Source organism: Atractosteus spatula, chromosome 19, assembly GCF_055471065.1.
Source record: "Atractosteus spatula isolate fAtrSpa1 chromosome 19, fAtrSpa1.hap1, whole genome shotgun sequence".
In the NCBI taxonomy this organism is placed as follows: Eukaryota; Metazoa; Chordata; class Actinopteri; order Semionotiformes; family Lepisosteidae; genus Atractosteus; species Atractosteus spatula.
Window position 1 is genome coordinate 8,763,205 of NC_142724.1, and position 23,709 is coordinate 8,786,913.

Here is a 23,709-nt window from a genome sequence, read left to right on the forward strand (position 1 = left end):
CTATCCAACAGAAGACCCACTGTCACATAGCCCAGACTCAAAACAGAGATGTCTGGACTGCACGGCTCTCAAATACTTTTATTGCTCTGGTCCCTGAACCTGGATCTTATTTTAAAATTTTGTAAGTAGGCATTACTTTTCCAACACAGTTCCCAATTCCTACTATCCAGTGTCAGTTCCTACTGCCCAGTAGTATTGACTACTGATTGAGAACACATTACATTGGTTCTGGGAAGTAATCTAATGTAACACACATTGAATCAAATGTCTTGTGTTTTTATTTTGGTACATATCACTTTTATCTTACATTGTTCAGTGTCCAAGAGGTAACAATGAATAATTTCTGATTGTTCTTCTTAACTTCTCGCGTCATAAGAGCCCTGACTATATGCACATCAAGACAGTGAAAGCTTTTCTGTGCAATGGAGACATTTGAATGTCCTAAACTGAATCACCAGCACTTATAGTCCTCAATAAATATGAAACATACTGGATTTTTTCCATTCCTCCAGCCTGCCTCTTCTTTTATCAGCTTACTCTTCTCTGTGTTCTGGTAATGTTTTGGCCAGATCATAATTGTTTATTTATTCTAATTTATTAATTGGTTTAGATTGATGTAATGTTTGATTTCTTTTTTTTTTTCTGGGACATTCTGTACAGTCCTAAACATGTCCCCTTGTCTACACCCACGCAGAACAGCAGTAGCTAGCACGAGGCAGAAAAAATAAAGTGAAATGGAAGAAAAAAAAGGAATCATTTACAACACCCCCACCCCACCCCCACAAACATCCACCACCTAATCTGCTCCTAGAGTGTGCTACAGGCTGCAGCCGCCCCCATCAGCCCACACTCCTCCCCCAGTCTGGGCTCGGGCTCAGGGATCACCAGGCGAGTCAGGAGCAGGTGGGGGGGAGGCTGTCAGAAAAGCCAGCTGGGCCTTCCACCCACTGAGCCTAATTAAAATCTGAGGCTGGCACAGCTCGTTACACTTGTGCAGCCTGGTTTCTGTGGACCACAGGTTAAAGACCATCGCGGTGTTTCATCTGCTTTCCCTCCCACTCCCCAGTGCTGGGTTTTTTAGAGGTGCAACATTTTTGAGAAGAAACGGAAAAAAAAAGGAACGCAACCAGTCCGCCCCCACTAATGCACACGCCCACACGTGCTCACATGCACCCCTGTTCTCTGAGTGTGTGCGCGCGCGAGTGTGCAATCTGGAGCAAAGAGTCAAGCACTGCCACAAGACAGCAGCACAGTGTGCTTGCAAGGCTGCATGCAATGTGCAGTTAAAGGTAAGACTGTGTGCCTGCTTACTTCCCCTTTCAGTAGTGTGTTTCTTTCTGTTCTGCTTCTCTGCCTTATAAATCACTCTCACTCTCTCAGTCCACCTGCCCCCTCTCAACCCTCTTTCCCTGTATATCACTCCTTGTGCACCCTTTTCTTTCCCCTGTCTCTTTCTCTCCCTCTCAACAGAGCAATGCTCTCTTTTATATCAACTTCTGATCTAAACGCCTTTGTCTGAAAGTAGCATTGCACGCATCACTCCTCCTCTCTCTCTCTCTCTCACTATCTCTCTCTCTCATCCTCTCTACAGCATCTCCTCTGGTTTTACACTGATTTGCATAAAGGATGTGACAGGGTATTTCTCGTCATACAAGCAACAGTTCCCCTAAAAAGAAAAAAAAGAAAGACAAAGAAAGAAACAACAAAGAAACAAAACAGAAGTAAAGCAGCAGAGAGAGTGATACTGTCTTTCTGTCTCTGTAGACACATGGAAATATTGGCTTTTGCTTGCATCCCAACAGCCCCATGGTGGTCACTGGACAGCTCAGATAACCAGGGATGGCGAGGGGAACGAGATTAACAAGGGTGCCCAGAATTCTCCTAGAGCTGGGGTGAGTGTTTAATATTGCATGGCCTGCTTGCTAGTTTGATTCACTGGAATCCATCTGGAAATCATCTTTGATGCTATTATATAATACCGGGGTAAAACTGACAGAACCGATTGTAAAATCTGTAATCAACATGGCATTTCGGCAAAGTTGTGTGGTATATTTCTATGCAGGAATGCTCAGTGGAAGAGTTTGGATGAGACTTGAATAGACCCTTATCTTGTTATTTGAATGTTTTTAGAATCATGAGAGTGCACAGCGATGGCAAAATTTCAACGTTTTTTTTTTTTGATTCTCACTTCAGGAGAGGCGAATAGAGAATAGAGTTTGCGACAGATAGAAAACAAAGACTTCCCTGGATGTCAGACATGTCGATTAAAACAAATTTATTAGAACATCAACTGCCCTCTTTCTTTATAAATGAAATGTGTTTCAGAAGAAAATACTGCTGTCAAGGAAGATTTTGCTGAACATTTAATTTTCTGGATTTGCAAAACAAGTATAATGACTAATCTGAAAACTAGAACAAAATTCTGCACAAAAAATAATTAACAAAACCTATAAAGCCCCTTCCTTCTGAGTTATTATTAACAGTTTTTATCTATTGTAAACCTGTTCACATTGTCACTGAATTGTAGTACTCTAAAAGTTATATAGTTGTTAATGTCTTTTGTTTATTCAGCATATGAGCAATAGATGTGCAAACCTCTGTGGAAGAATAATTATATTTCATTTTAGTATTTTGAACTTTTCAGTATGTTACAGTACATTTCTTCAGATTATTATTAGCTGATACTATATTTGTTCATTAATGCAAAGCGTTAGAAACCTTTCATCCATGACTATAGATATCAGGTCCGAGAGCACTAGGTCTTTCTCTTTGTTTGATATTCCTACACCAGAAGCAAAAAAAAATCAAAAGGAAATAGATTGAAGATGCGAGTTATTTTTTATTTGAAATGTTCGGAATGTCAATAACGACTTCTAAAAAGATCACAGGTTGCAATTCAATGGCAGACATGGTACCAGCAGACATTTACTGCATGAATCTTTTTTCACTGCTCACTTCAACTAGTGTGAAACTCCATGACTCAGTCTTAAATTGCATCTGTTATGGAAAGTTAAAATTCCAAAAGCTGGTCAAAGTCACCACATCCTCCTTAGAATTTTCCCTAATTATTTCATATCTCCCTTTACATGAATGTGAAATTCAGTTTAGATGTTTAGTGTTTGTGATTATCGATGATAGAAGATGAAGCTCAAATATCAATGGCTATATCTGACTGTATCAAGCTGTATCAATTTCCCCAGTTTAGTAGAGCATAAAATTTATCTTCATCAACACTGGGGGAGTCCCACAGACTGCAGCCACTAAATGTGAAGAGTCACAAATCACTCTGAATCTCTTTTTCCCTAAAGAGAGAAAATGTCAAAGTAAAATACTAAAAATATTTGTCAGTTTGTCATCCTCATGAGGATATGTGTTTCTACCCAAGACGCAGACCTGTGTATATTGTGTGGCAGCGGTCTATGCTTTGGTTTCTGTGAAAGTTCTTTTGTAATGTCACAGAAATGAAATCAATACACTTTCTATTCTTACTAAGTAGGTTGAGGCACTGGTAAGAACAATATGGCTCAAAATACAAAAGATAAACTCCAGGAGAAAAAAATATAATTCCCCAAAAAGCTACGTTTCATTCAAACATTCAATTTGCCTTCCTTCCTTCTATCCCTTTACCCAGTTCAGGGTTGCAGGGGAGCCAGAGCCTGTCTCAGGCAATGACAAGCACAGGGCCTGTCACACCCTGTAAGATACTCACTGGATGGGATGCCAGTCCATCGCAGGGCTCAACACAGACAACACACTCACACCAGTTTTGCCAGAAGCAAATTAACCCACCATTATGTCTTTGGACTGTGGGAGGAAACCACAGCACCCAGGAGCATCCCACACACACTGCACAAAGATAGTGCCCCACGTTTGGAACTGAACCCGGGGCCCTGGTGCTTGGAGGCAGCAATGCTAACCACTGCTCCACCGTTCCCTCTTTCAGTACACCTGAGCAATATAATTGATCTATTTTAAAAGTACAAAATAAAATGCAGTGACACAATTACATAAAGACTAAGCTCAATGATGCATTCCATATGCCTACTGTTCCACTCCAAGTTTCTCTCAGTTGGCTGGACATTTGTAATGACTGGTAAACCCACTGCTAGTGTCTGGTAGCTAGGGAGGTATGGTACACTGATATTCGTGCTTCTGTCTGTGTCCTCACATGTCTGCTAACCTTAATCGTGTAGCTCCAGCAATAGCTGAAATGAAACAGAACGTTTTTTTTTATTTACAATGGCTTCCATCTAAGGATCTAAACGAAACAAGACTGGCCTTTTCTGTTTATTTCTTTTAGGGTAGGAGAAAGCAGTGCTGTCTGGCTTGTTATGTAATACTGTGGTAAAAATAGTATACTATATTTAATTAAAAACACTGCATTATTACTAAACATTATTTAAAGTAGTGCTATATCACAGGTTTATATGACTCATTTGCAGTCTGTTACAGTACATATAATGTACACTTAGGGACTATAGTGAAGTTGAAAAAATATTAAATATCCTACCCAATATCCTTCCTTGCGGTTTAGGCTATATTAACATATTGTTGTGTAATAATTTTCTGTTTTAAACCACCTATATAAAAGCTGTAACAATTTCAGGGTAGCCAAGTCATCACTGGCTGTGCTCTTTTAGCTGTTTCCTAGTGTCAGGAGAGAAACTAGCCTCACAGTTTCCTCCCAGCGACATAATGCTTTATTTGTATAAGCCATTGCAGCATGTTTCAGGTTTCAGGCTTCACCCGGCCCAAAACAAAAATGAAACCTAGCTCCAGATATGGATCCTTTGCTACACATTCAAGGTCTCAGGCTGCAGTGCTTTGCAAAAGTATTCAGACCCTTGCACACACTTCACATTTTGTCACTTAAAATGTTCACCGTTCTGACACTTTGAAGTAGCAATTAATACCTGTTATTTACACAACCTAAACTACATAATTAAAAGCAAAAAACAAAAAGAAGTAGATAAGAATCACAGTAGATAATATGAAATAAACATGGAAAACTTTTATGATTATATAAGTATTCAAACCATTTGTTGTGAGAAATATAAAGTATTTTACATGTACCGAATGACCTTAATCAGCTACATAATTAGTTGAGTGGGTGATTTCAGAATGAATACATCTGTCTCTGTAAGGTCTCTCAGTCAGGAAGTGACTTTCAAGCAAAGATTCAGACACAAAAACCAAGGAGTTTTGAGGGATATAGCTGTAGAAATGTGCAGGAATAAAAATATTTCAAAGACCCTTAATATCTCTTTTAAACTGGTGAGCATGCAGAAGTTTACACATACAGATCAGGCCTCAAACTGCCCCTAAACAGAGCAGCTGGGCGTGGGAACAGGTAAGGGATACCACCATGAGGCCAGTGGTGGCTTTAAAAGAGTGCAGTTACTGAGAAGAGAGACAATTTCCATTTCAGGAATATCCCCGGTCCACCATGGGGACTTGTACGGAACCGAAAAAAATATTTTTGTTTAAATCCCAGATGAGTTTGCGACAAAACACCAAGATGTTTTAACTAAAAGTTTTAGTTGTCAGACAGGAGAAAAGTGGAACTTCATGGCCTAAATGCAAAGTGTTACATCTGACACATACCCAAAGTCATGCATCACTCAGTCAGCACCATCCCCACTGTCATGCAGGATGGTGGAAGAATCATGTTACAGTCTTGATTCTCATCAGCAGGGACCGTGATGTTTGTCAAGACTAATGGGGCCATATATGGAGAAAAGTATTGGCAAAAATAAGAGAGAAGCTGGCTTCAGACTTAAAACTGGGACAAAAATTCACCTTACAGTATATCAGTAATCCAAACTATAAGGCCAGGGCCATGTTGGAGTAGTTTAAGAATAAGAAAGTGACTGTCCTAGTCAAAGTCCTGACTAGAATCCTTTTCAAAATCTATAGAAAGTCTAAAAAACATCAATTCATAAGGGATCTCCAAGCATCTTGAAGGAGCTTGAGCAAATCCAAATGCCAAAAAGATTGGGTAAAATTGCACCAGGCAGGTGTGCAAATTAGGAAATGACTTACTCAGAAATGTGCAGTTGTTATTCTCGCAAAAACTGCTTCCACAAAGTTTCACAGGTCTGAGTACTGTACTTTTGCAATCAACATGCTATATTTATTTTTTTTCTCTAGTTTGTGCCAATATTTACTCTTATAAGCCTTCAGTTTAAGTATTTAGGTTTTTAATAAAACATTAAGTTTAAAAATCAGTTTGTTATTTCAAGGTCTGATTACCTTTAAAAGGCACTGTGCATATTTACACTTATACATGTTACTGTAAGAATAGAGAACAAGGAATTTCAAAATTTCAAAAATGTCCAAATTTAAATACAATACAATATATATATACAGTATAATATTTATTTTTAACTAAATATGTGAAATCCCTGGTTTCATATTTTAATTGTAACAGACACATACATAAAATTTAATGGTGACATAACAACCCACTTATTAAATTAGTATTGCATTTTCTTTATGTGCTCATACTAAACATCTATTTCAGGATAGTAAATTGAATATTAATACATTTTGGTTATGAGAATATTTATACAGCTACAGTTTTAAATGGTGTGCATGGTTTGAAACAATTTATATAATTTAACTGTTTGTTTTTTATATCTAAGGAATATTGCTATCATCAAATGACCTACAGTGGATTTTTTTGCCCTTCTTGTACTAAGGTCCTCCTTTACTGCTGTTACACCGATTATTAAGACACCCCTACATACTACAAACATGTATCCTTGACCTAATCAATAGCAACTGACAGATAGTAATATATACTCAAATATAGTAATGGGTTTCTCAAAATTGTTAAAGCAATTGCAAATAATACCAGCTGGGAAGGAATTTACCACAGGATAACTGGATGTCAAATTGATTTTACCTTGGGGTAACTAGCAATCTGCCCTTTAAAAGGCCTGCACGTCCTACAGAATTTGTAAAATGCCTGTTAGTTTCATCCTATGCACATGTCATATCACTGGTGAGTCACTCTCTCTAGAGTTCTTTCTAACTGCACTTCTGAGTCTGTGAGGAGGAGATAATATGCCATTGCTAGCTCTGCATGCAAATGTGCACCATAGCAATCATGCACCGGGTTTGTTAGGCAGATATACCCCTGCCATGGTGAGGGAGTTTTTATTGCAAGTGTTTTTGAAAGTCTTTTTAACTCAATTAATCTCCTGTCATATTTTGCATTACATTTGATGCACACACCTACACATATCTGTCAATTTTGTTTACCACTTTACCACTGTACAGTATACCATTAAGATATACTTATTATATTTGTCTTAAACACGTGATTTACATCCAGTGGCTAATTCAGTATTCCCTGGAAAAAAAATATTTTTCCTTTATTTAAGCAAATAGGCCTTTTTTAATACATTGAATTATTATATCATACAAAAATACATTAATTTAAAAATAGCTAAATTTTCTAAGCTTTCTCTTTTTTCCTTAGTACATTTCTCATGCTCCTTATCAATATGCTTATGAGAATGTAACTATCTCTCATTGGAGGTCTTGACTTTTACAAAAATGAAAATATGTCCAAATAATTACAAATGTAGCAGCTGCCTAAAGGGGGACTGTACTTGATAATCCTGAAACTCACTGAAAGAAATTCTGTCTGTGAGTGACTGGTTAGCAGACGACTGATAAAAAAAAAATGTTTCTTTTGCAGGTAATTGCAAGTGCACTGGTCTATCAACATCACGAGAAACTGGTTACCATGGAGACCAGCAAGCAGGGATGTTTAAGTGCTCCAGCTCCTGGCAAGCAACTAGTTCAGCCCACAAGTAGCTCAGTAACAGTATGGGGAGAAGACAGGATGCACAGTATGCAGCCACCTATGCCCACAGTGTATCTGAACACACTGGGCCTGCCCATGTATCCACAGCTACAACCCCTGCCCAGCCAGGACTCTGTGACCATCCACCTATCTGTTCCTCAGCTGCATGAGAGCAGGGGATCAGTTGATCCCAAACAGAGCCTGCCCACGCTAACACTCAGCATTGTCAATGGGATGCCCATGCTGCAGCAGGGCCAGAGGTTAGCCGGTACAGTGTCAGGGAAGCCCAGGTCTGCTGGTAAACATGTGTGCGAGCACTGTGGCCGTGACTGCTTGAAGCCCAGCGTTTTGGAGAAGCACCTGCGCTGCCACACTGGTGAGAGACCCTACCCCTGCACCACCTGTGGTATTGCCTTCAAAACTCAGAGTAACCTCTACAAGCACAGGCGTACTCAAGCTCATGCCCGCTTGTCCTCAGAGTCAGAGAAAGGGGGAAGCAGCAGCCAGGAGGGCTCCCAGGGGTCCACAGAAACGTGCTCAGAAAGCCACTCTCTAGGGAGCTTGGAAGGACCACAAAGTGAAGAATCAGGAAGCTTTGAGAAGGAATCTGCTACATGTCCAGCAGAGCTCATTGCCCACAGCTCAGCTAAAGATCCGGCTGAGCAGGGAAAAGCAACAACAGATACTGGATGGGCTTTGCATCAGGCTGCTTTGGTAGGCCTCATACTTGCACCTGTGAATGGAAACCAAGAGAAGCTGTGCTCCATAACTCAGAAAAGGGAGCTGTCATCTGGAGCTGAGCACAGCACCATTACTAATCTACAGAAAAGTGAGGAGGTTGAGAGAACTTCTCCACATGCTCCAAATCGACACCTTCCTCTTCAACGGCAGGAAGCCACTTACTTTTCAAAGAAGTGGGACTCCAGAGCCTGTAGTGGGAAGTCCCAGAGCCATGACAGCACTGACTCTGGGTACCTGTCCCATTCGGACAGTGGTGAACAGCAGTCATGGGTCTCCAGTCCCAGCAACAGCCTGCGGGAGCACAGTATGGAGTCTCTACCAGAAACAACCATGGAGCACCAAGCTGAAAGAGCAACACTTCCTATAATGAATTGCACAGCTGACACTGTTATGACTTCGAGTGTGTCCAATCAGAGGGCACTCGTGCTTGAGAAGAAGAAACTGGAAGAGCGTATCTCCAAACTCATTTCTGACAATGACGCCTTGGTAGATGACAAGTGCCTGGAAAATGTGAGACCCAGGAAGACGGTGCTGTCCAAGCAAGGCAGCATTGACCTTCCAATGCCCTACACTTACAAAGACTCGTTCCATTTTGACATGAAAGCAAGCAAGAAGGCAAACACTAGTGCAAGTTGGCATAACCCAGACAAGAAACCTAAGCAAGCAGTGTACAGTTCAGTGCCCACTCAACGCTCAACGAGTTTTGATCATACACCAGTGACTCGAAGCAGCTCCTTACCTTTCAGTGAGAGCTGTTTGGGTTGGGAAAGGACTACTTCACAAAGCCTATATCACAGAGAGACTACTTTTTCCAGTCGGCGGGACAGTCACTTGTACACTGGAGAGTCTGCTGCAAGGTCTGTGGATCTGCAATCCTCAAATCACAGGTCTCTTGTGAGGCAGGTGGCTGTTGATTGCTTGTCAGGAGCTGAAGGCCCCTGTCATTCTGCCTCTGTGGAGGAAAGTTGTCAGAGCACCCTGAGCTCTGAAGGAGACTCCATTGATATCACAAATGAGCAGAGTAGTGGAAAGTGTCGCAGGAAAAAGGCCCAGAAGTTCTCCTACAATAAATGGTATATGTATGGGGATGGAACATTCAGAAAACTCTATGAAATGGAGAAAGGCTCTGACCGGAATACCAAGATAACTGGTGGCATCTGCAGGACAAGAAAAAATGCACCAAACATGGAGAGAAGAAAAGGACCAGAGGAGCCCCGTGGCATCATGGTGAGTCCAGCTACTCCAGTTCTTAGAGCACAAAGTATTTCTACTCCAGATCTGAAAACAGCAACAAATGCAGACATGACTCATAACATTTATCGACCATCCTGCCTTGCTGCCAGCCTACCTGCTCGTGGCATAGTTCCCTGTACAAAAGAATCCAGCACCCAGGGTTCCTCTTCAGTTTCACAGAAACCAGTGCGCAAAGGGGTTTCTGACTCATCACACCAATTTGTAATACGGCAAAATACCATCCTGGGTTCAGATTCTTCAAATTCCAGTGGGACATGGTCTACTAAAGAGTTCTCTTCACTTAAAGAGGCAGATAATACTTCATCAATGTGTTTGGGTCACCTCCCATCAGAGAGCAAGAAACAGAAGACAGATGACAGCTCGTGCAAACTTGGCTGTCCCACAGCTGATTGTGAGGAACCGGTGGATAAGGCACAGAGTGCTTTAAGTCAGAAGAATTTGATCAGTAAGAAAGAAAAGAGGAATAACACCGTGCCAGATCAAGCCCAGGCACCCTTAAGCAGAATCTGTAATGCACAGACAGACACAGTGCGTCAAGAGAACAGGATGAATTTTAACCTGAGATTCATCAACATGCATTTTTGTCAAAGTCCAACTCAGTACAAGACACCCGATTTAACTGAGTCCCATGACAAAGTGCCTGGAACATCTGTTTCTGTTGGCAAAGGGATACCTATCTACTCCTCATCTAAGCCCAGCTTCCTACCGAAGTACCAGCTGAAACTCCCACACAGCTCAGGCCATGGGACATCTTCCTGTTCCCCTCAAGTGGCCGAACAGACACTCAATGCTGAAAACATTACAACCCGTATAGGTCCTAAAAGCAACATACTTAGGAAAGATACCAGCAGCCACTCTCACCTTTCAGATTCAGAAGAACATTCGTCATTGAACAACATGTTGAGTGATGCTTGTGGAAAAGAGCACAGTATTTTTGATGACGCAATACAGGACAAAAATCCATCAAAAGCAGCAGAGAGTATGAAAACCATGAAAGAAAAAATCTCTGATACAGAAACACCAGTTGAAATAGCTCATTCCTCTGATGCTTGTGTCACTGCCACTGGATCTAATCTGAAGGTGATTCCTGGGCAGGTTTCTCCAGAACCAGACACGGTAAGCCCTGTACAATGTGTGTCGCAGGAAAATATTAATCAGAAACAGCTGGTTCAGATTAATAGTAATAATATTGAATTCTCTGTTGATCTTATGGAAGAAAGCAACGTAATGAAAATAATGAAGAATGAGCAGGACCTGTCTTCCACAGAATCTGTTTGGCAGCAGTCTAAGGATTGCTTCAATTCCTCTCATTATCAATCACATTCCTCAAGAAGAGGTCAATTTGAGGAGGAGAAAGATGAATCCAGCTCAGGAGGGGTTGACACACATTTAAAATCAATTTCATTAATACGCCAGACTTTGCCAATTAAAGCTGAAACAGACAGTGTCAAAGAATTCCGGAGATCACCTTCCCCAGTGCACAGCAATTTCCTCAGTCCACCTCAAGGAAATGATCATGATGAAGTTGTTTTGGTAAAGAAGTCAAGCCAAAGTAAATATATCAGGCCCTCAATGCAACAGGGACTTAATCTCTCAGATGACATTTCTGGCAGAAAAGAACAAAGTCTCATGCAGAGTGAAAAATTTCAACCAATTAAAGAAATAGAAAACATTTCTTCATCTACCGAGAACAGCAAAGCCAGTTCTTCACAAAAAACATTTATGCTCAACAAATCTCTCCAGCTGTCCAATGACACCAAAACAGGGGAGAACGTAGAGAAACCCTCACTGGTTGGACCTCATAGTTCTCTCCTGATCCAGAGTCTCTCATCCTCACACTGTGAGGAGGATCAGGGGGTCAGGAGAATAACATCTGAATCAAAGAGAGTTTCTCAATTCCTCCCACAGAAACCAGCTCCTACCACAATGACAGATTTTCTGACCAGCAAAGACAGTAAAATGGTTGGTTACCAACAAGAAACAACAAAAACTCACCATCTACCATTCTTGAAAAGTGAAAGACAAACTTCTGAAGTCAGTGATGTGAGAGATTCTAACAAAAATCTTCCTTGCACAGGCAGAGCTGACACGCATACACTGAGTTTTTCAACTGAGGTGGTGATTAGACAGAAGCATGTGCAAGATTTGAGTGACGTTTCTTTGATTTTGAAGAACAATCTCAACACTAAAGCTGGGTTGTGTCATTATTACACTCCCCGTTATTGCAGATCTTTCCAGGAAGCAAAGCAAACATCATTTGAAAGGGTCAGACAAAACTTCCCAACTCAAGAAGATCCTCCTTTACAGCAAATTTCCCACCCAGCAGAAGAATCCAAAATCCGGAACGTCACTTCCACATCAAATGATGTTTGTCATCAAAGTGATCTTCGTAAACCAGAGCTGCCCACTGCAGAGTTTCAGAAATGTAAAAGAGAAATCCCAGCCATCTCATCTACAGCAGTACAAATCAGTAATAGCTCAGAAGATAAAATGTCAAATGTCTCACAAGACAGATCATTCCCAGAATTGTTTCAGAGCACTCTACCCTGTACTGCTCCCACAAAATGTAATGTGCCAAGTTTGACATCTGAAGAACTGAGTCAGTTTCAGGTAAAGGCATTAGAACAATATGCATCTCTGTCCATGAGCAATCAAGACACAGGAAAAATCTCAGGTACACAGAAGGTCCTGAGCCAGAATAAACCTTTATCATTGAAGTATGCCTCTCTTTTCACAGCCACATCTGAGGTAGCCAGTGAGGTGACCATTCTTTCAGAAAAAAATGACCTAAGCTCCCAGAAAAGTTTCAAAATATTTCCAGAGGAGAACACTGTGCAGAAACATTTTGGACAGCAAATATCTGTGGCAGGGCTTCTGAGGGACACAAGTAATCTTAATAACAAAACTCAAGACTTTTGTGATAAACTCAACACCGTTCACAGACTTTTGCAGGGTTCTTTCACAGATCCTAGAGGCATCCAAACAGAATTGATTTCAGAAAAGCTTCCAGGCCAGGAAAAACTCAGCTTGACTGCCACTGTTATTCCCCCTTCTCATTCACAACCATTACAAATCAATGCAGGAAATGTTGTACTTGATGTCCTGAGCCAACACAAACTATTAAATAAGAGACCCCCGGCTCATGTGGGAAAGCTGGAAACCAACCATGAAAGTCTTTTAGGCAAAGTTGCCAATCAAAATGAGGCATGCAAGGGATTCCATCAGATTCTGTATGCTGTCTCCACAGCACAGCAAGGTCAAATAAATGAAAGTGATGCTATTGCTGTGCCACAGTGCAAACAGCTGGCCTCATTTGCCAGCACACATATCTGTACAGGTGGCATGGAAAGGGAGATGCCTGCTCAAATCCTGCCAACGAGCAGTGGGAATATAACTTTCACAAATTCGCAATCAGACAGCCATGGAATGATGGCTTCAAAGTATTCTGACAGTGACACAGCTGCTATACAACACAGCGGAGAAACCAGTTGTCACTCAGTACAACTCTCATGTATGTCTGATCAGAAGAATGATGCAGAGGGTGCATGTGAGAAACATCAGGAAAATCCTGCGTCAATCCAGTGCCCTCAGCAGGAACTGTCATCCTGTGCTGTGTCAGAAGGTGTCCGTGCAGAACGTTTTTTGAAGATAGCCACAAAACAAGAAGAGACAGCACCTGATGCCAATCCTAATCTTCCTCACTGGAGCGTAGAAGGCAGATCAGAAGATGAAGGAAGGCCCTGTGACTCAGTTCAAGATGTCCACCAACATGTAACATCAGGTATGACAATACAATCTAGAATGAAATTTAAAATGTTGATCGGTTATCACATAGGCTGTTTTTGCAAAGTAGAAGATGAAGCAGAATTCTAAGCTTAACCCAAATGATGATATATTCCTTATTTGCATTTTTTAAACATTTTTTAAATTAAAGATTTTTTTGTTGTGATTTATAGAATGTTGCTGCACGTATTTCCTACACAGCAGACTGTCAGTCACTGAATGTTGCAAAACAAACATTTAACATTTCAAAGCTGACCTTACTTCTGACCTTAAGAGAGCATCTTGAAACAGTTAAACTTTAGTTTCTTTTTTATTTATTTTTGTTTGCCAAGAAAGACCAAGCCAAAAACACTAATAAGTGGTCTTGAAACAGACGAATGTAACAGAGCTAAGAAAACTGAAAGTCTGAAACATGACAACACATGTAGATAATGGGAGAAAAAACAATGGTTATACATTTTGCATCAGGTTTCACTCGTTCCATAACAGTGGTGTATTGATGCTTTATGTCCACAAGGAGGCGATGTGTGATCATGTAAATTCTCTCTCTGTTACTTGAGAGGCTGGTTACATGGTGATTGCATGAGCTTTGTTCTTTTACACAACTAGCTCATTACCATGCCCACATGTTGTTACTTTCACCATACCTAAATCATATTTATCTAGTCATTTTATCAGCTTGCAAGCGGTTTAGGCATTTTATTTCAATTTCTTGTGATTATCTCAAGAACTAACTCATTAACAACCTAGTATTCGATCTGATCTGTTTGTTCCACCTCATTTAACTGCCTGTATATTTCAGTGAAAAATGCATATTGATTTACATTTTCCTAAACCGTATTGCTCTTGGACTCGCATTTATATTATAGAAATTAATTTCTGAGAAGGAAGACAGATATTTGTTCCGAAGTCAAATAACCGTGTAAATGTAACAGAAGAGAAAGAAGGCACTGAACATCACGGAATCTCAACTGTCTGGGATAGTCTTGGGCAGTAAGGTCTTTGAAACAGTAACGGTGCTGAGATGTGATCTGGTAACTGTAGCAGGTGTAAATCTAAGCAGGAATGGGTCTGGCATGCAGCAGTTCACTGCACAGTTAAAGTGTGTCAGGAGTGTAGCTCATAGAGGCAGGACTGACTGCAGGCTAAAGGTCACAGCCATAAGTCAGAGCAACAAATCTGACAGAAGTCAAAGGTTACATCAAGATAAAGGGATCAGCATGGATAAGGAAAGATCAAAACACCCTTGAAAGTACCGATTATTTACAAAAAGACTGCCAGGCATCATTTTCAAAGAAATGTGTCCTGGGAACTGAGCAGAGCTGACTGAATTGGGATTGACTTGTTTCCTCATAAACAAGTGCTCATACGGGGTTTAGGCACAGACACCAGAGCTTAAGAACCGGACAAGCGAACCTTCAAATAAGGTGAAAGAAAAGACAGACACTGCTTTGAAACAATTAATACAAAAGATTTGGAGCCCTTGAATCAACAAAGTTGGAGTCTTTCAGTTTGAAATGACAGGGTTTTATTTTCAGAATTTTTTGGGACAGCACTGTTGGAAACTATACACATTATTTTCACTTAAGCACCTTCATATACAAACAGAAACTACACATCCGAAAGTTCTGGTGTGGAGTTTATTTGATTACCATGAAAATGTCCATTGATATACAGCATTATATTTCAATTTCAAAATCCAGAATCCTTCTTAATACACACTTAAACCAGGAAATACTGCATTAGTTTCACTACAGGAATTTATAAAACGATGTTATATATTAAGTACATAGTGGTAGCACGTATAAAACATATATCATCTCAGACTTAACAGAAAATAGAGGTTTTTGCCTTTTCAGTTGCTAAACGTAATTATTTTTTTGTATGATGTAGACACTACAAGTTCATTATCTTTCACAGACTGTCAAAAAACTGTGCTGTTTTATCTGAAATGAGATGCTTTTATCAGAGAGTTCAGATTGCATGTGCAGCTTTTGCTGATTTAAGCGAAAGATGAAAAAGCTGAAAACATTAGGGGGATAGATGGAAATCCTACCTGTAACATGATGGATGAAAATTGTTAACATCTGTTAATTAATGCAATCAGTTTTGGCTATCTGATTCATTTCTAATACTCTAGGCTATTGGGAAATGGATCAGCAAGGCTTTAGTCACTCAGGTTTGATTTAATAAACATGCTTAGCAGTGATAGAAAAAGGGGTACAAACCAGGTCAGGGGTACAGTTTGCCCTGCTGATCACTGTAACAACTAACTAAAGAGTGTTTGAAATTCCTATTTGACTTTGTCCTAAAATAATGACATGTAGCACTTATGGAAACTTATTATTTTACAGCTTATTAATGTCAGAGCATGTTTTTTTTATTATTAAATTTTATTATTTAATAAATAGTTTATTTATTCCAACAGAGGCATATTTGAAAGAGCTTGTTTAAGTTTTTATCCTAAGAATCACAATACCTGGCATGACTTTATTTTGGTTGAATTGCGTGGATATTCATGGGTGTTTGTAATCCTGACACGATGCAACAGGTCATGTAATATAATTTCATGCTGAAATAAATCTTTACTATAAAAACCAGGAATTTTTATGTTGTTGTTGTTGTTCTTCAAAAGATTCACTTGCTCGTTGCTGGTGACAATGCAGGGGTAAAAGCAGAAGTTTGACTCAAGCAGGAAATAAAATCAAATTTGTCAATGGTTAGAATATGAAGATAACTGGAAATTAATCATGCTTAATACAATTAGGAGGAGACAGTTCTTGCAGTTAATGCTGTGCGATAGATGATTAGTAACTTCTGTGATAAGAAGCACAGAACAAAAAGCACACATAAACTGGGACATCAGGAGTAAAGAAAAGCCTAGTGTTTTGAATGGACCATTACACATCTGTAATGATGCTAAATAGTAATTCCTTGCAGCTGAATTACACTTTTCATCCCAAACATTTCATACACTATACACCCACCACTGATGTGCACCCCACTGGGTGATGCATGGCAGTCATTAAGACTATACATGAGATCAGGTAGCAAGAGAAAAGACCTCACTGATTGAATAAATGGGGAAATTTAGGCTGGTCAATCTGAACAAGCCCAAAGTGAAATTCTGTCTGAACACTGGGGTTAACACCCCCTATTGCTATAAAATGTGCAGTGGAATTTTAATCATCAAGTTGTCTGTCTTGGACAGGATCACTGTTTAGCCTCTATTCCTAAGGATGGTGCCTCCTACAGGAGAGTGTCTATTGTCACTCACCTGAGTCTTTGTTTTAGAAATTATGTTCTATAGAAAATAGCGCCACCTAGTGGTCCACTAAGACCTGGATTTGCTTAGTTTCCGAGTTCAGGGTACGAGTTGGTAATGCTGCTGTCCAAAAGAGTGCTCTGATCCAGAAAGCACAGAGCCTGCTATTGCCTGCTATTGACAAATTAGTATTTGTCAATACAGAGCTGCAAAGTGTATTTTAATTCAAAGTATTGATCATACAGTATATGTAGGACATTACTATCAAACCTCAGCAATTGCAGTGAAATAATATTAATGCCCTTGAAAAATTTACAGTTTGAGGTGATTTTTTTTAGATCTTTGTTTTAAGCACAGCAACATAATGACATCGGAGTTATTTTGCTAGAGGAGCTCACAAAATAATTGTTAGGTGAGATAAGGTATATGAGCTGGCAGAGGAACTAAGTCTGCCTCTGGGAAATCACCCACTGCCTTTTTTCCTCCTTGTTACTGTGCTTCAGGCCAAGAACTAGTGGGAACTATGCTATCTGACACTTGACTGCATTAACATATCCATCATTTGACAGCTGTAATTACTTTAATTCAACCACATGTTTTCTTTAGCGAGTTCTAGTGGCTCTTGAGAAATCCTATTTTTCTCCTTTTTGATGAAAAGTAAAGTAGGGATTAATATCTCTAGGTATTAGAAATGTTAGGCAACAGAATTACAAAGCCTGGTCAATAACATCCTTTCAACTAAATGCAGTCTTTTTCTTACATTCAAATTTGAAAATCATATGTGACCAGTTTACATGTTTAAATGCCATTTTAATTGACTTTGTGTTGCACAGATTTTATTTTAATTCAAGGAGCACTGGTGCTCTGAACTCTCTTAAAACTCATGAACTTTGTTCACTTTAAAATCTAACCCAGGTGTTGTTTTATAATCTGATCATTCACTTGAGCAGGAGCAGCACAAAATTTATGACATGTCATAAAATCCGGTTTCAGCTATAAGCTAGTCTTTGTACTCCCTGGGCAGGTGTGAAGAAAGCTGAAAAGGGCTAAAATAAAATAAAAAGAAAATAAAGGTTAGGATTTGTAGTTTAAGCACACAAAAAGCAGTTTCAAAACCAATAGCCAGTATAATTTGTACTGGATGTTTCCATCCTGCTCATCTTGGAGGTTATTCAATGTGAAAAAACAAGTCAAGTTGTTCGGCAGTGGTCTATATTGTCATGCTTTAGAATATGTTGGTTTGGGGTTGTTTAAATCGAAACAGAAATACCAGAACACAAGGGGAAAGGACATTTTGCTTTTTAGAGCTATTTTTCTAGTAAATCTAAGCTGCATGTAAGGTGTGAGTAAAAACTTTATTTATATTAAAATCTAAAATAGAAGATAGTTTAATAAACATTTTAATTATAATATTAAAAGATTTATCGAAACATATCTCACCATCAAGGTGAGTGCCGCACATTGGAGGTGGTGGAGGGGATCCCCATTAGCTGTAAAGCACTTTGAGGGGAGGGTCCAGAAAAGAGCTATATAAATGTGAGGATATTATTTGCAAATAATTGCAAAGGCCAGCTTGTTTTTTTAAGAGAAAGCAAAACAAACCCCACATCAATAAATAAGTAAATGAACGAATGTGGCACAGAAAGATGTCTTTCACTTTCTTCAACTAATCTATCTGGGATTTATCTCCGCAGCTGAGAAACGAAAGACTTCCATCTGCGCTTCCACTTTCCAAGCACCGAGGAATAGAGAGAGCAGCGGCCCCACGGCACAGTCAGAGAGCAACAACAGCAGCTTCTCTGATTCACAAGCACCAAAGGGGCAAAACGTCAAGGTAAGTGTCTCCCATGGAAGACTGGTCAGACTAACAACAGGGAACTTTAAAGATCTGAAGTCATATCATAAGATTTTTCAGGCTGACCAAGACTCCTGGTTACTACAAGCACAATGATCATTTACTCTAACCAGATGAGTCAGTTGAGAATACAATACAATTTACAATGAGTAAAGAGTAAATCCCATACAGCACATGGCAGTGTGAACAAGCACCTGGCTGATTTCATTTTACAACTGAAAACACCTTCAAACATGGACACCCTCGGTTCACACTGCAGATTGATTTGGCCTTTGCAACACTAAATTACAATGAGCAGCATCAAAAGCCCGCTGCTAATCTTGGAAGGACCAGTTTAACAATGGTAGTGCATCTTAAATTGAGAGAGGGATCAGAAAACAGCAACTGACTATCAAGATAGATGGTGTTTTTCCTATTAAAGGCCTGTTAATTGATTTAAACTAATAAAGCATTTGATTAGTGTGAAGAGAGTGCCAATCAATCAAAGAATAAAGCTTAAAATGATGAGTACAATATATAGAGAGCCAGTGGTAAATCTTAGGGCAAAACTGTATTTAGAAACTTAGTTTCCTAGCAACGGTTTTACAGGCCATTCTGTAAATAGATTTACCATAGTTCATGGTGCCGAGTACTAGTATATTCATGGAAGAACATGTAAAGCAAGATCTATATTAAGGGAAACCACGTCTAGACTTGACATTAGGTTGCAATTTATTAACACGAGAAAGATAAGGCACTATCTGTCAGATACCTAGATATTCATAAGGTATGACTTTCTCACACTTTGTGTGACTAGAGGCACACTGACTATACACCTGCTGGTACATGTTTTTCCTTTGCCAAAGGAATAATGTGACTACTGTGCTCTGGGGAGGACAGGTGGGAATAAGACTAAAAATAATTCTTTATGTTTCAGTTGCTCACTTCCTGAATGACTCTGAAAATGCAGAGTTTAAAGTGAAACAGGCAGATGGACTGCTATCCAGGCTGTATCCTGTCTTGCTTCTGTTGCTTGCCGGGATAAGCTCTGACTCCCCATGACCCTGTATTATTAAGTGCTTAGAAAATGGTTGATAAGCAGACTGTGGATTTATTGTTTAGATGTCAAGTTCCTAAACTGTAATGCAAGTAGTAGTTATATTAATACCAACAAACCAGATCCATACTGAGGTCCTGCCTTGAAGGAAATCTAGGCCCCATTTACAGAAATATAAGCTGCTCAAACTGTAAGATCAGAAGAAAATTGAGTGGAATGGGCTTCTCAATAAAATCACATGCTGGCTTTTCGTCCTGGGATCTCTGCCTACACCCAGACTTGCCATCTCTTTTTATGAGACAGATTCAGATACTTTAATCGGGAGCCACCAGAAGTATTTCTGGCAAGCGGCTCAAAAGCATCTTGGTTTTAACAAGGGCTGGCTTGACAGAGCAGCTCATTATTTGGCAGTAGAGCTGTGGAGCCTTAAAGAATATGACATATTCCTGAGAGGTTACTGGAGTTCTTCTTCTATGGAAAGAAACACAACAAAATAACAAAAATTACAATTGGTCTTTCGCAATGCAGACTTGATTGTTATCGTTCCTTCATAGCTGTTTCTGAGAAGAGTTGCCCAGTCTGAGTTGTTAAGTACTGTACATGATGTGTGAAAATAAGATGTCCGTGTTACGGTGTTCACAGGTACAGTGTTGCATGGAAAAAAACTGAATCAAAGGAAATGTTTTTAATGCCTTCTTTCAAACTTTCACATAGCCAGTCATTCACCTTCCTGCATCAGACAAGTACAAACAGAACGTATCATTGCTGGAAAATAAGAAATGTAATTTTTGAGGTCTGTAAATTCAGGTGTTGAAAAATTAATTACTCAAATACAGATTTATTCACATTTGAAAAACCCTGTTTCTGGATAGCAATGGTATTCCTGGACCACAAACCAGCTGGCTCTGTAGCTTATCCTGAAGCATTTCCAATAGTGTTAAACAATTTTGGCTATTTTAATTTTTTCAATTAAGTAACACATAATTACATTAGAATGAAGACTATCCTGCAGCGGATAATATTTTGGACTGTGGATTGTAACTTTATTATGTGCTAAATTGATCAAAAACTCACATCTATTCTGGGTTATTAGTAATTGCTGAATGGAATTGACCTAAAGATGTGCTGGATTGTGGTATTCCAGGACTGGATGAAGTCAGCCAGCTCATAAATATGCATTTTCATGGAACACGTTTTTAAAAATATCAATTACAGTGTCAGCTCTCTACTGTTTGCAAACAACAGGAGTATTCAAACTACATTCTCTCGCATCTCAGTGAAGTAATAATAAAACAAACTAAAATACTCAAATTATTCCAAAAAAGAGCTTTGCCTATGACATGAGATGGCAGAACAACCTATCTAACATTGCATTTTTTTCTCCTTAACAGGATAAAGATGCTTTGAAGAAAATAAAAGAGAATGCAAAGACCTCAAAAAACATCTCAGATCTTTTAACCCTACATACCATTCAGCCTCCAGCCCAAACTACCCAATATGAAGAGAGGGTTCAAGTGAGTCTGAGCCAGGAAGCAAGGTCCTGTCCTACTTCAGGGCAGGAGGTAGGGGGCAGCTCCTTTCTAGACTCCTATTCTCAACCTCCATCTGCCTGTGTCCAAAAGACCTGCACCCTCTCCCTAAGCACGATCTTCTCAAGTAGTGGGGGATTTACACAGGGAGTGAGAGATGGCATCAAGAGGATTCCTCCACTTCTACTTCAGGAAAGGAGCCTCGTGCCTTTGGAAAAGACATATGATGGCACATTTTCAGCGGGAAGACAAACAAACTGGAATATGACATCTAGAAAACACCCATCTGTGAATGGAGGTGAAGGCATCTCTTCCAAGAACAGCCTGTGCTTTTTCCAGTCAATTCAGGCTAGCGCTGCGGAGGTCAAAGATGTCCATCAAATCAATTCAAATGAAGATTCACTTCATTCTAATCTCAGCTTGAAAGCAGCAGGACATTCATGCTTGGTTGGAGATGTAGGGCACTTACATTCAAATAGCAACACAGCCAGATGCTCTTTGTGCGAGGACAACCTTTCTCTCAGATCTGAGGACCTTCATGAAACTGAGACCCCTACCAGAGTTGTGCAGGTCACCCTGGAGGAGACAGACACAAGCAGCAGTGATGATGAAGGAAAGCTGGTCATTGAGCTTTAGTGGCGAAGAAGCTCTGGACGACTACAACATCATCACAATTTAGGTTATGAGCTTGGGTTTAATTAAGGAGATATGGAAATTGTCAGGTTCTGAAACTCCTGGTACTACTGCAGTACTCTGCAGTACTCTGATACTTCAGTGTCTGACTAATTATTAGTTCATTCAGTTTTATAAGTAAGGACTTGGCTGTGCCAAAGCCCTGAACTTGAGTGGACTGCAATGCCTGGTAACTACTCTTGGGTGTAAAGACATAAACAGTGTTGTAAAAATGGCACTTAAAAAATACAGAGAATGACCCAGCCCATGACTGAAGCCCAGGGAGAACAGGTGGTGTGCACTGAAAGCAAAATGATAAGTGTCTATAGATAAGACAGCAGTGTTAACTTTCTTTTTTGTCAAATAAACCTCTGATCTGTTTGATATCAGTTCTTCTAAGCTGAATGTAAACGATATATCAAAGTCACATATTAATGTTTTTGTGGCCTTCCATTCTTTTTGAACTGTGGGACGTTTTCTTATGTTGTCAATAAAGAATTTTATAAAATGCATTTGTAAATCTGCACATAATATCCTAAAGCAGTACCGCCATCCTGCTGAAAACAGCCTTTTTTTGTGTTGTCAATTCAAACGTCATTCTTTTATGGTTTATAATTAAATTGCGGGAACAGATCCACAAAATCAAATCTAATTTTATCAAATAACATCCATTAAGAATTTTCAACATCTATCTTTTGCCTTTTTTGCATTTAACAGTACCCAGTCTTAAATCTTGTTTCAATTAACAAAATGAAATCAGAACACAAGACAAAGTTGCAGTCCTACAGCTTGTCTACTAGTTTTTTGTCTATATACAACAATCTCCAAAATATGAATACACAAGTTACTCCAGAGTTGCAGACTCTTTTAATAAACAAATATTTCCTGGAACTGACAAGGACAATAAAATCATTATTTCCTAATGGTTTTGCCTGTAAGAAAACTGCAGTTTTTAAAATTAATATTGCCACAAAGAAATTCCTAAACCTGACTCATTCATTTTCATCACTCCAATTGCTGCTTTGCAGTTGTTTTCTTTGTCTTCTTTTTTGGTTTTAATCTTCATTTTGCCTCCCAGCAATTATTCTAGCATTATTAAATTTCCTAAATTTTAATCAATACATTTTAAAGACCAATTGATCCTACACGTTATTTTCAAATTATGGGTGGAAATAGATTGTAAGAAGACCTTTGGGGCTTTCCATATGCATTTAACATACTAATCGACTGTAGTATGCAGTAAATAATTCAGAAAGGAATTTCTCGGAGATCATTTTGTCAAAGCACTGGTGGGTTTCATATTTGTTGAGAAATGCATGGTATTTCTTGGCATGGAAATAGCTGACAAATATTGAGTCAAGTGGACTGGAAGTGATTACCCTTCACAACAAGATAAAATAACAGAACCAAGGTAAAACAACATACTGTTACTCAAACATTGGCAACTCAAGTGCAATAAACCTGTTTTTTTTTTCACATGCAATTCATATAACATAAGAATGCATGTTTTCCAAAAAAACACCAAAGAGGAGCCAAGATTATTTTGGTGCTTCAGGAATCTCCAGCATAATGGGACAGATCACCTTCTGTGGCTGACATTAGAGGCCTTAGATCCACGTGTCCAGGTGCCTGATTAATGCTGTCACCTTGACAACTTTAGAGTTGCTGTAATTTCTTGAGAAATTAAATGATCAAAAACAAGTGTATGAGTTTTTTTAGTGTATGAGTCATTAACAAGCATCATTTTTACATATTAAA

The 23,709-nt window shown here is 39.3% G+C and overlaps 1 protein-coding gene across 1 annotated transcript; it reads left to right on the top strand.

Moving 5' to 3' along the window:
- The first annotated feature begins 1,808 nt into the window (after positions 1-1,808).
- znf831 (zinc finger protein 831) lies at positions 1,809-22,840 on the top strand. The gene is made up of 4 exons (XM_088937460.1): positions 1,809-1,892; positions 7,709-13,592; positions 18,554-18,693; positions 21,142-22,840. Exons 2-4 carry the CDS (start codon positions 7,757-7,759, stop codon positions 21,913-21,915), a joined length of 6,750 nt encoding a protein of 2,249 aa, XP_088793586.1. The 5' UTR covers positions 1,809-1,892; positions 7,709-7,756; the 3' UTR covers positions 21,916-22,840.
- Positions 22,841-23,709: the final 869 nt, after the last annotated feature.